This window comes from Desmodus rotundus, chromosome 8, assembly GCF_022682495.2.
Source record: "Desmodus rotundus isolate HL8 chromosome 8, HLdesRot8A.1, whole genome shotgun sequence".
NCBI classification, from domain to species: domain Eukaryota; kingdom Metazoa; phylum Chordata; class Mammalia; order Chiroptera; family Phyllostomidae; genus Desmodus; species Desmodus rotundus.
In genome coordinates, this window is record NC_071394.1 from 24693109 (window position 1) to 24708227 (window position 15119).

General features: G+C 35.1%; 1 protein-coding gene across 19 annotated transcripts in view; it reads right to left on the bottom strand.

Annotated features, from left to right (window-relative positions):
• Positions 1-15119, bottom strand: part of RIMS2 (regulating synaptic membrane exocytosis 2) — a 453335-nt gene that overhangs the window by 321856 nt on the left and 116360 nt on the right. For all 19 annotated transcript variants that reach the window (XM_045181563.3, XM_053929802.2, XM_053929803.2 and 16 more), the window contains one exon: positions 6559-6869. In XM_045181563.3, the coding sequence (XP_045037498.2) occupies positions 6559-6869 (311 nt within the window). The remainder of the gene's footprint in view (positions 1-6558; positions 6870-15119) is intronic.

Here is a 15119-nt window from a genome sequence, read left to right on the forward strand (position 1 = left end):
TAAAGAGGTAAAAAACAGGACTCCTAGTAACTGTTGATAGAAATATAAATTGTAACTTTATAATATAATATAATTGTAACTTTATAATATAAATATAAACACCCTTTAGCATAAGCAATTAAGCAGTCAAATGCACAGGCCTCAAGTTATATTGCTACCCAACATACCAGTTAGTTTTTATTCTTTTGTCTTCTGCAACTAAAAAGCAATCTACTTGAGGGATTTTGTCTATTTTGTTCACTGCTATCATTGCTATAATCTCAGCATCTTGTAGTCTGTATGGCACACAATTAACATTCAATAAATATTTATTGAATTAGTCTAAGCATAGTTAGAACAAAATTCTAGATAAGAGGAATAGCATGAGAAAATACTTATATTTTAAGAATGAATGATGTCTTTGAACTCATTAGTTATCTGCTGTGGCTAGATTATAGCTTGTGTTGGAGGAATGGGGAAAAAAGTGGTGAGAGATGAGCTTAGAAAAGACAAATAGAGCCTTAACATATAAAATGATAGGATTTTGAGTCAGAAAAACCTGTTTCAGTTGAAAATCTTCCTCTAATTTTGGAATCTTAGGAAATCATTTCAATACACAAAAGATATCTTAAACCCCACCTTACAACATTGTTATGTAAATTAAAATTACAATGCCTGAAAATTTTTGTCACAGAGCCTGGAACAAAGTCGGTACTCAAGAAATGTTAGTTTCTTTTAGAAAACTAAGGATTTAAATTTTAAGTAAAAATGGGAAGGCATAAAAAGTGAGCAACAAAATAACTTCAGCATATCTTTTCTTAAAATCACAAATGTGGAAACAAAGAATATGAGAAAAGCTAATAAACTGAGAAGCAGGAAGCCAGGAAAAAAGCTAGACATAGTTAATGCACAAACACAGCAGTGATAATATCCACATTGGAAGGAAGGGTGGAACACAGAAGATATAACAGAGATGGAATTTACCAAAAACCTAAATAAACAGTCACGGAAATTAAAAATAAGAGGAACAGAATTAGAAAATAAACACCTAAGTATCTTAATTTAGGAAGCAGGATGACTGGCGCGGCAATCAGCAAGGCTAGGGAGTAACATTACTTAGGGAGGAAACACACATTAGACTCAGAATATGTTGATTTTGAAGTACTTGTGGGAAAAGAGGTAAGATTGTACAACCTCCAGCTGTAAATACATGGAGATCTCAGCACAAAAAATAAACATTGAGAATAAATATTATATTTCAATATAAGAAACAATGTTACACAAAAAGTCCTGTTTTTTACAGTCTCAAGTGCCAACTTAATCCCCTTATTGGTCTATAACCATCTCTGAAAAATAATTCAATTGAAATAATCACAAAATTAAACAGTTTTGCTTGTAGGGTGCACCTTCGCCATCTGGTGGCAAAAATAATAAACACAGTTTTATTTCTCATCATTTTAAAAGTTGAAACGATCCCTTGTCATTTGACTTAATGCCATTTCCTGCAATAGTTTATGAGGAAAGGATCCTTCATTTTCCTTTCTATCATGATTACTATTTCTCTTCTCATTTCTTCATCTGGCCACTAATACATTCAAGCTATAACTGGAAGAAGTACTATTGTAAAAACATCAATCTTCCCACTCTCCAGGACATTCCTATGTCTTCAAAATTTACTCACTGCATAATCCAATATACACCACAATATATATTGTAGTTAACTAACTATGAAATTAAATGCATTTCTAAAGTTCATGTTGCCAAGTTTCTTGCTTTCAACAACTAATAGTTTGGTTTGCTTAAGTAATAACGGAAATGGGATTTTTGAAACTATATATAAGTTTGGAACAGATTGATCAACTGAACATTACAGAATATCTATAAAATATACCCTAATATATAATAAACAATATGTGATAAAAATGGCATTTCAAATCAATAGGAAGAAAAGATTGCTCCCTCGATAAATACAGTGGGACAAGGGGTAATCATGTGTAAAAAAGTTCAGTTTGTATCATCTGTACCTCACCCCATACCCTAATAAATTTCAGATAGATTGCTATTTCACAATGTAAAAATAAAATAGCAATAATAGTAGCAGTATTAATAATAGTATTAAGAGAAATCGTAGGAATATTTTTATCTTAGTGAAGGGCTACAACAAAGCATGACACTAGACATTTCTCCACTGAAGATAAATAAATGGCCAATAAGAAGATCAACATCATTAATCATTAGAGAAATGCAAGTCAAAACCACAACGAGATAAAAACTTTACACTCACTGGGATGACAATAGTCAAAAATACACACACAAAAAATTGAAAACATGTCCACATAAAAACTTGCATTAACAGCATTACTCATAATAGACAAAAAGTAGAAATAACTCAAATACCCATCAGTTGATGAGTGGATAAACAAGCTGTCATATACTCACACAATAAAATATTATTCAGTCATAAAAACAAATTACTGATTCATGATACTAGGTGGATGAACCTTGAAAACATGGTACATGAAAGAACTAGACACAAAAGGCCAAGTATGGTATGATCACTTTTTTATGAAATGTCCAGAACAGGCAAAGCCATAGGGATGTAAAGTAGATTAGTGGGTGTCGGGAAGCCGAGGGCAGAAAAGAATGGGAAGTGACTGTTAACAAGAACAGAATTGCTCCTGGGGGTGATGGAAAGGTTCTGGAATTAAATAGACGTGATGGTTTCACAGGTTCATAAATACACTAAACCCACTGAACTGTATACTTTAAAACGGTAAATTGTTTTCTCCCTAAAAAATTAATATATCTCCCTAAAAAAATGAATAGTCACAAAAATAATTTTCACCACAGTAAAAAAAAACATGCTTATGTTTAAGCTTTGGAAAACGAGTAAGCAAAATCAAAAATAGTAACAAACTGGGGGAAAGCATTTGCGATCTGAGGGAAGGAGATTTCTAAAATGACCCCACTTTCTGGCGTCCACACTTATGTGATCGCCCCCTCCCACCACCCTGAAGTGTGGGCAGGTCCTGTGACTATGATGGGATGTAAATCCATGGTTAGATTACATTATATGACAAAAGTGAGATGAATGTGTGGATATAATTAAAGTCCCTACTCAGGTGACTTTAAGTTAACAGGGAAATGCCACAGGTAGGCCTGACTGAGCAGGTCAGCCCTTTAAAAGACAGTTTACAGAGGTCAGAGACAGAAGTCTGAAAGACTCAGAGCCGCATAGATACTCCCCTGGTGCTTTTGAAGAAAAAGAAAAAACTGTCACGCTGTGGGGAGGGACACTCGAGCTGAGGGCTTCAGTCATACAACTGCAAGACACTGAATTTTGCCAACCATCGATGAACTTGGAAAAGAAGCCCAAGCATCAAATGATAGCACAGCTCCAGCCAACACCGTGGTTTCGGCCTTGTGAGACTCTGAGCCGAGGATTCAGCTAACCTGTAGCCTGATTTTGACCTGTGGAATCTGTGAGATAATACATTTACATTTTTTAATCCACTAAATTTGTGGTAATCACAGCAATAGAAAGCTAATTCACAATCCATTCCACAAAAGGTTATTTTCCATAATATAAATGGAGATGCTAAATATCCATTTAAATGAAGAATAGCAACTCAATAGAAAAATAGGCAAGATACACGAAAAGAAAGTTCAGAAAGAAAAAAATATTAATATAAATGCTCTTAAACATATACAAAAATGCTCAGCTTGACTCATTTATGATATGAGAAAGAAAGATTAAAAGTATAAGCAGTATTGTTTTTCACCAATCAGACTGGTAAAGATCAAAAGTGTTATTGTTGACAGTATTATAAATTGGTACATCCTCTATTGCAGGCAATTTGGCAATGCCTATGAAAAATTAAACCTGCACATACTCTGACCAAGTGATTCTGCTTCTGGATATTTTAGCTTATCTTATAGATTTGCCCTTATACAAAATTATAAGTGTATACTCTTATACAAAATTATAAGTATACACGTGCATTTGTATATATGGATATATGTAAAGGCATAAGTATATGTGTATACCTGTGTATACACATACACATGAGATTATTTTATTACAACACTGTTTGTAATAGCAAAAAAAATTGGCTATAACCTAACTGTGTATCATTAGGGACTAAATAATTTTGACACCTCCCTTAAAAATAATGATGGCCCTGGCCGTGTGGCTCCGTTCGTTGGAGCGTCATCCCGTAAACCGAAAGGTCGCGGGTCTAATTCTTGGTCAGGGCCCATGCCTGGGTTACAGTTCAGGCCCAGTTGGAGTGAATGAGTACGCAACCAATTGATGTTTCTCCCATCAATGTTTCTCTCCCTCTCTTCCGCTCTCTCTAAAATCCATGAGCACGTCCTCAAGTGAGGATAAACACAATAAAAATAAAATAATGATGAAGCGAGCTCATTATGTACTGGTAAGGAAAGATCTCCAACATATGTTAGTAAAGGAAAAAAGAAAACTAGAATAATATATACATATATATATGCTATCATTTTAAAGGAATAAATATATATATTACATTCCTATATTTGCAGAGAATATCGATAAAATACACACAAGCAAAAATAGCAACAGTAATTACAGAACGCAAATAAACTGAGTGGCTAGGATATGGAGTAGTTACATAGAATAAGGGGATAATATACAGAAGAAAAATACTCCTTGAAGCATAAGAAAATCCTTTGCTATGAGTTCAGGTCTAAAATTTACTCCCAAAACAAGAATTCAAAAGATGATGGAAATAAAAACAATTGGAGTATTTATGGAACAAGCTTCTCAAACCATATTTTAAATCAGCATAGTGACTTTTCAAGTAGCTATCGAAGCCATCTCTATAGCAATAAGAAGTCATTTTGAACAAAATAACTTTTAACATGCTAATAAAGAGAAAAATAAATTTAATTTAATCAAACTTTCCTAAAATATGTACTTTACAAATGTCATTTCATTGTTTAACTTCTAACCTATAAAAATAAGTTAAACTTTTTTAAACTGTCAAAGCTGTAGTAAGCTTTAATATCAGAAAAGAATAATACTTCAGAATTACATGCTATGAATGAGTTCAGAAGTTGATACCTACACCTCTGTACCCAGTTAAGAAGGCACTGAACAATATTCTATTTATATCCTTTTTAGACAGGATGATTTTTTTATGGTTCACTGGCAAGATCAATCTTGATATTCAGTGTCAGAACAAAATGCATACAGTCCATCCTAAAATACTTTTATCTATACGCCAGAACAGGCCTAGAACAGTAACAGCAAACAGGTAGGGATAAATACCCCAGCCTCCTAGTCCATCACGTGGAAGAACTGAGGTCATGATACCCTGTGGGTCCTAGAAGCCCCAGTAACATTGATACACAATTGCCAAAAGAGGTAAACTGTTCTCCAGTGCATCCAGTACTGTGTTCTTTCTCTTAACTGGGTGGTTTTCTACTCCCCTACTCAGCTCAGGTGGTTTCTGGGCTTGTCATCCAATAAACTATCTGCCCTCAAACCTTCCTGTGCTTAAGTTCTCAACCTAAGATGATCTTCCTGCCTTAAAATTCTTGAGTCTCTGAGATTCTGCACTGAGATGTGTTCATAGTATTCCAGTCATGAAACCACCAGTTTTGCCCAAAGATAGAATTACATTGTCTGTTTCACTAGTTTTCAAGCAAACAAACAGCAACAACAATGGAACTGGTGCAGCCGTCATTGTACTATTCTCCCAAGACATTAGCAACACATCTGTACGATGGCTTTAGACACCATTTGTAGTGATTCCCAGCTGTCTCACCCGTCATCATTGGCTGCTCAGAACCCACCACCCTCTAAATACAATTTAGGTCTGCTTTTCCACAAATGCACAGAAATGTATCTGCCACTTCTGGACAATACATATAGTATAAACCAGATTTTCCTTAAAATTTTTAATTCAAAAGAGAAATGTGGAATAGAAAAATAATCTTACCATGAAAATTTTTCCTTCTCCTCTTTTCAAAGATAGGAAATACAAGAACTATAAACACTATTTTTGACAAATCTAATAATATGAACATAGAGAAGGCCATAAAATTGAGCCAAAATAGTGGTAACAGAGTTAACATCAAACTCATTAAATTCTTTTATCTGTATTTACCTGCTTGGAAAACCACTTCATCCTTCAGCCTAGAGCAGAATCTTTAGAAACATTATTAACCTTCCCCATTCTCTTAACTCTCATTTCAATTAGTCCTATCGGTCCAACCTCTCTAACGTGTCTCAAAACCATCTCCTCTTCATTCCCACTGCCCGGTTTCTTTCCTGTGACGTCAACCTCCTATCTAAGTTCCCTGTTTATTTCATTTCTTTGTCCTGGAAAACCTGATAACCGGACACTCCCTCATCAAATCTAAGACTGTCCAAACCTATAATAGCTCAAGTCCTAAACATCACTTTCAGCATTTATGTAAAACACAGACATGTACATTACATTTAGACAACTTGTTGCCTAAACATTTCATGTATTTTTATTTCTATTTGGCAGGAAGATTAAAAATAATGTTTACCTAAAGATTAAGCAAAATGTTTACCTGTCTGAAGCTATGTCACTGGCAATTTGGTGCTTCACTCCTGACCCATTTTTAATAGAATCCTGTCTTGTGAGCCCATGAGATCGACTTTTCTCCACTGCAGGTACAGATAAGTCACCTGAGGGTCCTTGGAACTGGGCCTGCTCATGCAGTTTTGCCTTCTTCTCCTGAGGCGCCTCCTCATTCCGCGGTCCTCGGAGAGCCTTTTGATCAGGTTGCTGTGGTGTATTAGATCCACTATTATAAAACCATGCTCCTGACTTAGTGAGGATTTCTTGTTGTTTTCGGCACAAATTACATACCCACATAACCTGCATATGAATACATAGAAAGAAGGAATTAGTGCTTCCAAAAGTTAGAAACAAACAAAAAAGAGAAACAATAATGCAAGTCAATAAAACAGTATACGGTTATTCTTTCTAAAGTTAAAATGTAATCAGATTAATAGCTACCATTAATTAAATCATGTCCTTTATTTTAATTTTGCCAGAATAATTATAATAAAATAGGCAATGTTTATTGGTAGTAGAAATGCCAAATTATTAGTTGTTTGTATGTGTTCTTTAATTATTTTTTATTTAAATTAGGAGCATGGTGTAGTTTACAGAAAATGGATTTTGAGGCCAGACAGACGGGTTGAAATACCAATTCCAAGATTAGAAACTTTGCAACCTTCAACAGCATGCTATAGATACGAATATTCAGTATTTAGTTTCCTAAATGGTAAAATAGGGATGATAATACTAACTTTCCTGTATTGTTTCGAGGACTGAAGAAATGATTTCTATAAAATGTACAGACAATGTATCATACAACTGTACACTTGAAACATAAGTTTATTAACCAATGGCACCCCAATAAATCTAATTTTTTTAATTAAAAAAAATTTTAACTAAATAAATGTCTAGCACAACGCCTAGTATATGTTATACTTTCAGTAGATTGCCACATTAGTATATTAGGTTAATCTTCTATCACCAATTACATTCTAGGCTTCCTAAGGGAGTTTTATTTACGTAGTTCCTAAAGGCTAAAATAAAACTAGGAACATTTTTTATCTTAACTAAAAACCTATTAATTGCTCATAGTTTCTAGTAGGACACTTTTTTAAGTGCACAGTTAATAATGCTCAGTATATTCACACTGCTGTGAAACAGATCTCCAAAACGTATTCCGTTTGCAGCACTCAAAATCTATACCCAGTAAACAGCATATCGCCTCTATTTCAACCCCAATACCCTGGTAGCTACCGTTCTACGCTTGGTTTTTTTAATTTACATATGGTTTTCAGACTCCAGGAATCCAAGAATATCACAACTTACATCTGTGTGACTAGACAACCTTCACCATCTTTTGAAAAATATTTTCAATTAATCAGAAAAAAATAAAATCACATATTCATAAAATAAAAGGTGAGTTCATAATACGAGTGGTCCTGATGTTTTATTTGTGTCAAATACTGAATCTTACACAGTACTCCATATTGCTGAACAGTTCATCATAGTTTAAAAAAATTATAATAATATAGATAATCAGAATAAAAGAAAAATTCAACAGTGTTTTCAGCTAATACAAGGATATTTTTGTGAAATACCATTTAAATTTTTTGTTTAATTGTTCATTATTCCAGCTCATATTGTTTGTATAGTTAATATCATACAACATTGTACTTGATCATTTTTTATTATTTTCCTCTGTCTTTGAATTGTAGATACATTTCTCTCTTCCCAACTAAATTTAAAGCTCATTGAAGGCAGGGTATATATCTTCGTATGCATAGTAAGACCTTATAAATCATAGAACAGTAAGACCTTCTAAATACTTGCTAACTTGAATTTATTTGAAGTTCTCGGGGGATACATGATAATAAAATATTTGATGTTATTACATTAAAATTTATGTTTCACAGATTTCCAAAAGAATTAATCATCAATAATGCCAATACATGTGACTACTTTATTTTTATAACTAATTAAGAAAGTTTTTATATGAAAATACCAATATCTCATTCAATTAAAAAAAAACCTTATAGTTAAAATCTCTTTTGGTTTGAATATATATGAAATATAAATATATCTAACCCATTAATAGTTTCAAAAATCAAATTTCAAACAAAATCTTCAGCCTTTTAATGCCATCTTGTGACAAATGGAGGTACTGCAGATCTCTTAAAAGTTAAAGGCAAAGGAAAAAGGACTCATGGGCATGGACAACAGTGTGGTGATTGTTGGGGAGAGGGGAGTATAAGAAGACTAAAAGGTAATATAAAAAATACAATAAAGATTAAACAAAATTAAACAGTGAGAATAAATAACCACTAAATAATGTTCAAATAAATTGTGTGATATTCAACTTTTCTGTTTATTTTAAACAGTTATTATGCATGATACAGTGATAATATACGCTTATATGACTTTGTGATATGAGTTTATCTAGACTAAGTCACACTCAGAATATTCAAGAAAACATCCTTCCCTGCCTGGTAATTGACAACAAACCAGAAATGAGAGTCTGCAAGACAGATTATTAGCCAATCATAATCACCTGCGGAAACAACCTATTGCTGCTTCTTAATTTATCACAAGGTAAGCAGGTTACTTAACCTCTTCTAGAGCCAGGATTCTCAAAGAATATCCCGGGGACGGCAGCGCCAGTATCACCTGGGAACTCATTACGCGTGCCAATTCTCAGGCCCCGCACTCTAAACTTACTGAATCAGAAACTTCAGGTGGGAACCAGCAATGTTTTGTTTTGTTTGTTTGTTTTTGCAAAAGCCTACTGGTAATTCTGATGTTTGATAAAGTTAGAGAACCACTGGTTAGGGCAGATTCCCAGCTCAGCATGTGAAATGAGTTACAAGTGTGTTCCTCAGAGCGGCAGAGTAAGGCCAACAGAAGTCATGATCAGCTTCGCCAGTTTCCCTCAGTGCGAACTAGGTAAATCAATGGTTTCTGCTTAGCCCGAAATGAGAAAAAGACTTGGAAATGCTATGGGCTTCATGATCCTCACCTGGTAACACCCAGTGGCTACTAACGTAAGGTAAATGGAAGGCATGATGTTTGAGTCCAGTTGAAGACTCTGTGCATTAATACTCTTCCCGTACTCTCTGGGCTGTACATATCGGCTGCTCTTTTTCTGACCGGTGTCTATGTCCCCTCTAAACTGCTAGCTTCTAGAATCCTCGTAGCCTACACCCAATTACCTTTCTTTTCTTCTTTTTCTATCTCCTCCCACCCTTGGATTAATAGGTGATTAATCTTTAAAGCTCAGGAAGCCAAAATCTATTCACTTCAAGTATACACGGGATTGACACTCTCACTTGAAGGCCTTACACACACAGCAACTGAACTTGTAAGTCGATGACACAGAACTAGGGCTCACAGGTACAAACACAAGGACATGCTGTGAGATGAGTTTTCACTAACTGGCCGTGAAATAACGAATGACTGTTACAGGCAAATTCTGTATCAGCAGAACACAATTTAACTTACATGGAAATAAAATAGCAGGAGTTTTATTAATAGAACCCTTTAACCAATAAAATTAACCACCAAATGCATCGTATGATGAATGTTGTTAAAAATATCTTAAAAATTGTATATGCCTATAAATCACCATGGTTAGAACCTATTAGTTTTGCTGGTCCTCATTAAGTATAAAGACATCTAGGCCCTATAATTATGAAGTCACATACAATTCAAAATTATAAGGTATTATTAAATTCAGTTCTAAATATGCCAAATTTTTCAAAGTAATATAGCAATATAGGACATGGAATGCTCATGACCCCAAATTGTCACTTATCTCCATATATTCCATTCCAAAGTCATCCTTGGTGGGGTTGAAAGGGGAAAAAACTAAGGAAAATAAAAATATCTCTTTAAAACATTAAAAATGGTAAATGTAATAGCTAAACTGAATGGTCAGAAAAAGCAAAGCCAAAATTATGTTAAGCGCATACAATAATTTAAAGGAATTTAATGCTCTGAAAACTGTGATTTCCTGTAAACAGAAATAATAAATAATAGAATAATTCTGAGAAGGATAAGACTATCGGTTAAGGACTGGTGCTAATGAGACCATAGGCAGAGCTCATAAGATACAGCTAACTGTGCAGAGAAAAAAGAATTTTCTAAATTCCACCTCTATTCATTGCCAGCCTGCTAATAAATGTGTACATTTGATAGAGAAGAGTGTAAATCGATCACCTTAACCCTATCAGATGACCAGAAAACTGTGGACGAACCTGGCTAGTTATTACACTTATTTCCTTCTTCTCTTAGAAATCTACATTTCCCAATCTCCCTCGTAGCTAGGGATGGCCATGGCCATATGACTACATCCTGGCTAATGGGTTATAAATGGAATGATGTGGGCCATTCTCATGATTATTAGAAAACTCTCATGCTACCATCATGCTCTTCATTCAAGACCCTAGGGCATAAAGGGGCCACACAAAAAATGTAAGCTGTGCACCTGAATGAACGCTTGGAAGAGAGCACTCTGCTGATCAGCCACACCAGTGCGGACTTGATGTGGGTGAGAAATAAACATCTACTGTGTTGAGCTACAGAGACTTTTGAGGGCATCTTTTACAGCTGATAGCATTTAACTAATTCAAATTTTTTTTAAGTACATGTTCTATTGAGTGTGTACCACCAGCACAATCTTTGTATGTGAAGAACCATCCATTACTAAAACCAGCATGTAAATGTGGTCACTGTTGATCCAGAGCCAGGTTTCACTAAGTCATTAAGAACAAGTTATATACATTTCCTCCCAACTCCACATTCAATGAAGAAATGTGGGATGCTTGAAAGCATCCATAGTGGATGTATTTAGATTACAGAAATTGGGTAATGCTACGAATCAGAGCTTTTTCTTACAGAAAGCTAGTCATTAACATTTATCAGCACACCATGGAATATAATGTATCTACTATATTCTACTAAAAGATTAATACTACATTCAGTATTAGTACATAAACTTGGATAAAAATGTAACTTCATTAATTCAGACCATAATTTATTTATTTATAGCTATTAACATTAATCTGTTATTTATTCAATCATACAATAATTAAACATTCAGACAATAATATATTTATAGATGGACAGAAAACTATAATATTAATTCATTTATTATTTATTAATTCATACAATATTGATTAAATGCCTGTATATGCCAGACTACACAAAGAGCTGTGAACACAACTCAACAGACATAGATACTGCTGCGGAGTGTAGAGTGTAGCGGGGGAGAGAATAAGCAAACAAATAATTACACAAATATTGTTTATACTGCAGTTATGAGAAGTGCTACACAGGAATACAATAAATCCCTTGATACCTTCCTTTCCCCTAGCTGCATTTAGAAAAACAGAAGGATACAGAAGAAATCTGCAAGAGGCCTGGAAATTCAGGGAGGCTCATCACAGCACTGCCCTAATGTGTTCCCATCATCAGACTCAGGGTGTCTCTGTCGCTCAAAGGAAAAAATTCAGTGTTATTTGGAGCTACTAACCTACAAGCTTCTCCTCCAGCACTGTCTTGGTGGATTTGGAAAAGTTGAAATACTGGCCTATTTCCTGAGAGTGTTAAAATTTTCCAAGTATGTTCCTTAAGCAACTAAAAAATCACGTCATCTCCATATAATAGGCTTCTGGATTACAAAACAAAAATCAGAAATTTTGCTTCATCTGATACCCCAAGACAATCAGCAAGACTTTCCCCCTCAGAGTCCCCATGAACTGCAAGCCTGGCATCTCTAGCTATCGCCACATTGGCAGGCTGCAGCAGGAAAGTTTGATGGCGTCTTCCATGAGCCTCTAAGAGACCAGCAGTACAGAAGAAGCTTTAACATGGAACATTTCCAAGGCTTGGTTGTTACAAACTCTTCTGTGTTTGGCCACTGTGGCTTTAAAACATACTCACAAACAACAACAACAAAAAACTCATGGACACGGACAATAGTGTAGAGATTGCTGGGGGGGCGGGGAGATAAGTGATGATGGAAGGAGACTTGAAAACAATTTGGGGTGGTAAACACACAGTATACAGTGTACAGCTGATCTATTGTGGAACTATGCACCTGAAACCAGTATAATTTTGTTAACCAGTGTCACTCCGATAAACTCAATAAAAAAGGAAAAAACATGCAAACAAATGTAGCTTGTTTATTTCTCTAGTTTTGGTCTGATTTTCCACAGGCAAGAAGGGGCTAGAAAGAAGTATTCCAAGTCATGAAAGGCAAGGGCCTACAACCAAGATTGCTCTATCCTGCAAAGCTATCATTTAGAATGGAGGGGCAGATAAAGTGCTTCCCAGACAAGGTAAAGTTGAAGGAGTTCATCATCACCAAGCCCTTGTTATATGAAATGTTAAAGGGACTTATCTAAGAAAAAGAAGATCAAAAATATGAACAGTAAAATGACAACAAACTCACAACTATCAACAACTAACCCTAAAAAACAAAAACAAAAACAAACTAAGCAAACAACTAGAACAGGAACAGAATCACAGAAATATAGATCACATTTTCCATTTGTGCTGGAGGAGAATAGGGGAGAAGGTACAGGGAATAAGAAGCATAACTGGTAGGTGCAAACCAGACAGGAGAGGTTAAGAATAGTACAGGAAATGGAGAAGCCCAAGAACTTATATGCACTACCCATGGACGTGAATTAAGAGTAGGGAACGCAGGAGGGAAAGGGGGATGCAAAGCAGAGGGGGATAAAGGGGAGAAAAGAGGGGACAACTATAATAGCATAATAAATAAAATATACTAAAAATTTAAAAAAAACTATTTTAATGGCAAATCAGAAAAAGGGACTAAATTGGTTTCCTATGGGTCCTATAACAAAATTACCTCAAACTGGTGGTTTAAAACAATAGTAATGTATTCTCTCACGTTCTGGAGACCAGAGTTCCCAATTTGAATTCAGTATCACGAGGCCAAAACCCAGGTGTCAGCAGGGCCATGCTCCTTCAGGAGGCTCTAGAGAAAATCAGTTACTTGCCTCTTCTGACAATTGGCTTCTGAGGACTACCTGCATTTCTCGGATTGTGACAGCCTCAGTCCAACCTTCAAGAACAGTATCTTCAGGTCTCTCCATGCTACATCTTCATATCACCTTCTCCTCTGGGTATGGGTGTTTACATGTAAAACCTCCCTCTGCTGCCCTTTTATAAGGGTACAAATGATTACCTTTAGGGCCCACCCAGATAATCTCCCCATCTCAAGATCCTCATTAAATTACATCTGCAAAGATGTTGTTTGTAGTTTTTTCTGCCATAGAGGGTTATTCACAGATTCAGGGATTAGGACACGGATGTTTTCTGAGGGGCCATTTTCAGCCTCCCATAGACAATATGAAACTAAAATGATACACCAAAAGCAGATATAGAAATGGATGCGTAGATCTGAAAGTCTTAGCAAACTAAATCCTAATGAACGACAACAAAAACCTACCGTGACAAAGGGAGGATTACAACGAATGCAAAAACAGTTCAATATTAGAAAATGTATTAATGTAATTTACCACATTAATAGATTAAAATAGAAAAAAGTGATCATGTCAATAATAAAAACGACTCAAGCATTCATAACATGTCAGACTCATTCATGTGAAAGTAAAACCTAGCAAACAAGAAACAGAAAAGTAATGCATAAGCCTGATAAAGGACACCTACGTAAATTCCACATCCTATTTTATACTTAAGGTCAAAAAGGAAGAGCATTTTGTTTAAAGTCCAGAATGAATTAAGGATCCCCTCTATCACCACTTTTATTCAGCACTGTCCTGGAGACATTAGCTTAGTAAATCTCCCACACTAGACAAAAAATGTTGAAAATTGAGGAGACAAAGAAACATGGCCCAAATGAAAGAACAGATCAAAACCCCCCAAAAAGAACTAAACAAAATAGAGATAAAGCAATTTATCAGATTAGAGTTCAAAACACTGGTTATAAGGATGTTCAAGGAACTTAATGAGGACCTTAGCAGCATAAAAAAGATCCAGTCAGAAACGAAGAATACACTAATTGAAATAAAGAACAATTTACAGGCAAACAACAGTAGAGTAGATGAAGGTGAGAACCAGATCAATGATATGGAGCAAAAAAAAAAAAAAAAAAAAAAACCCAATCAGAACAAAAAGAAGAAAAAAAGAATCTAAAAAGAAAAGAGGATAGTATAAAGCAGCTTCTGGGACAACTTCAAAAGGTTCAACATTCGCTTCATAGGGGTCCCAGAGAGAGAAGAAAAAGAGCAAGAAATTGGAAATATATTTGAAAAATAATGAAAGAAAAATTCCCTAATTTGGTGAAAGAAATAGACATACAAGTCCAGGAAGCACAGAGAGTCCCAAACAAGATGGATACAAAGAGACCCACACCAAGATACATCATAATTAAAATGCGAAAGGTTAAAGATAAAGGGAGAATCTTAAAAGCAGCAAGAGATAAGAAGTTAGTTACCTACAGAGGAGTTCCCATAAGACTGTCAGCTGATTTCTCAAAAGAAAATCTGCTAGATTTTCTAGAAATTCATGAAATGGTGG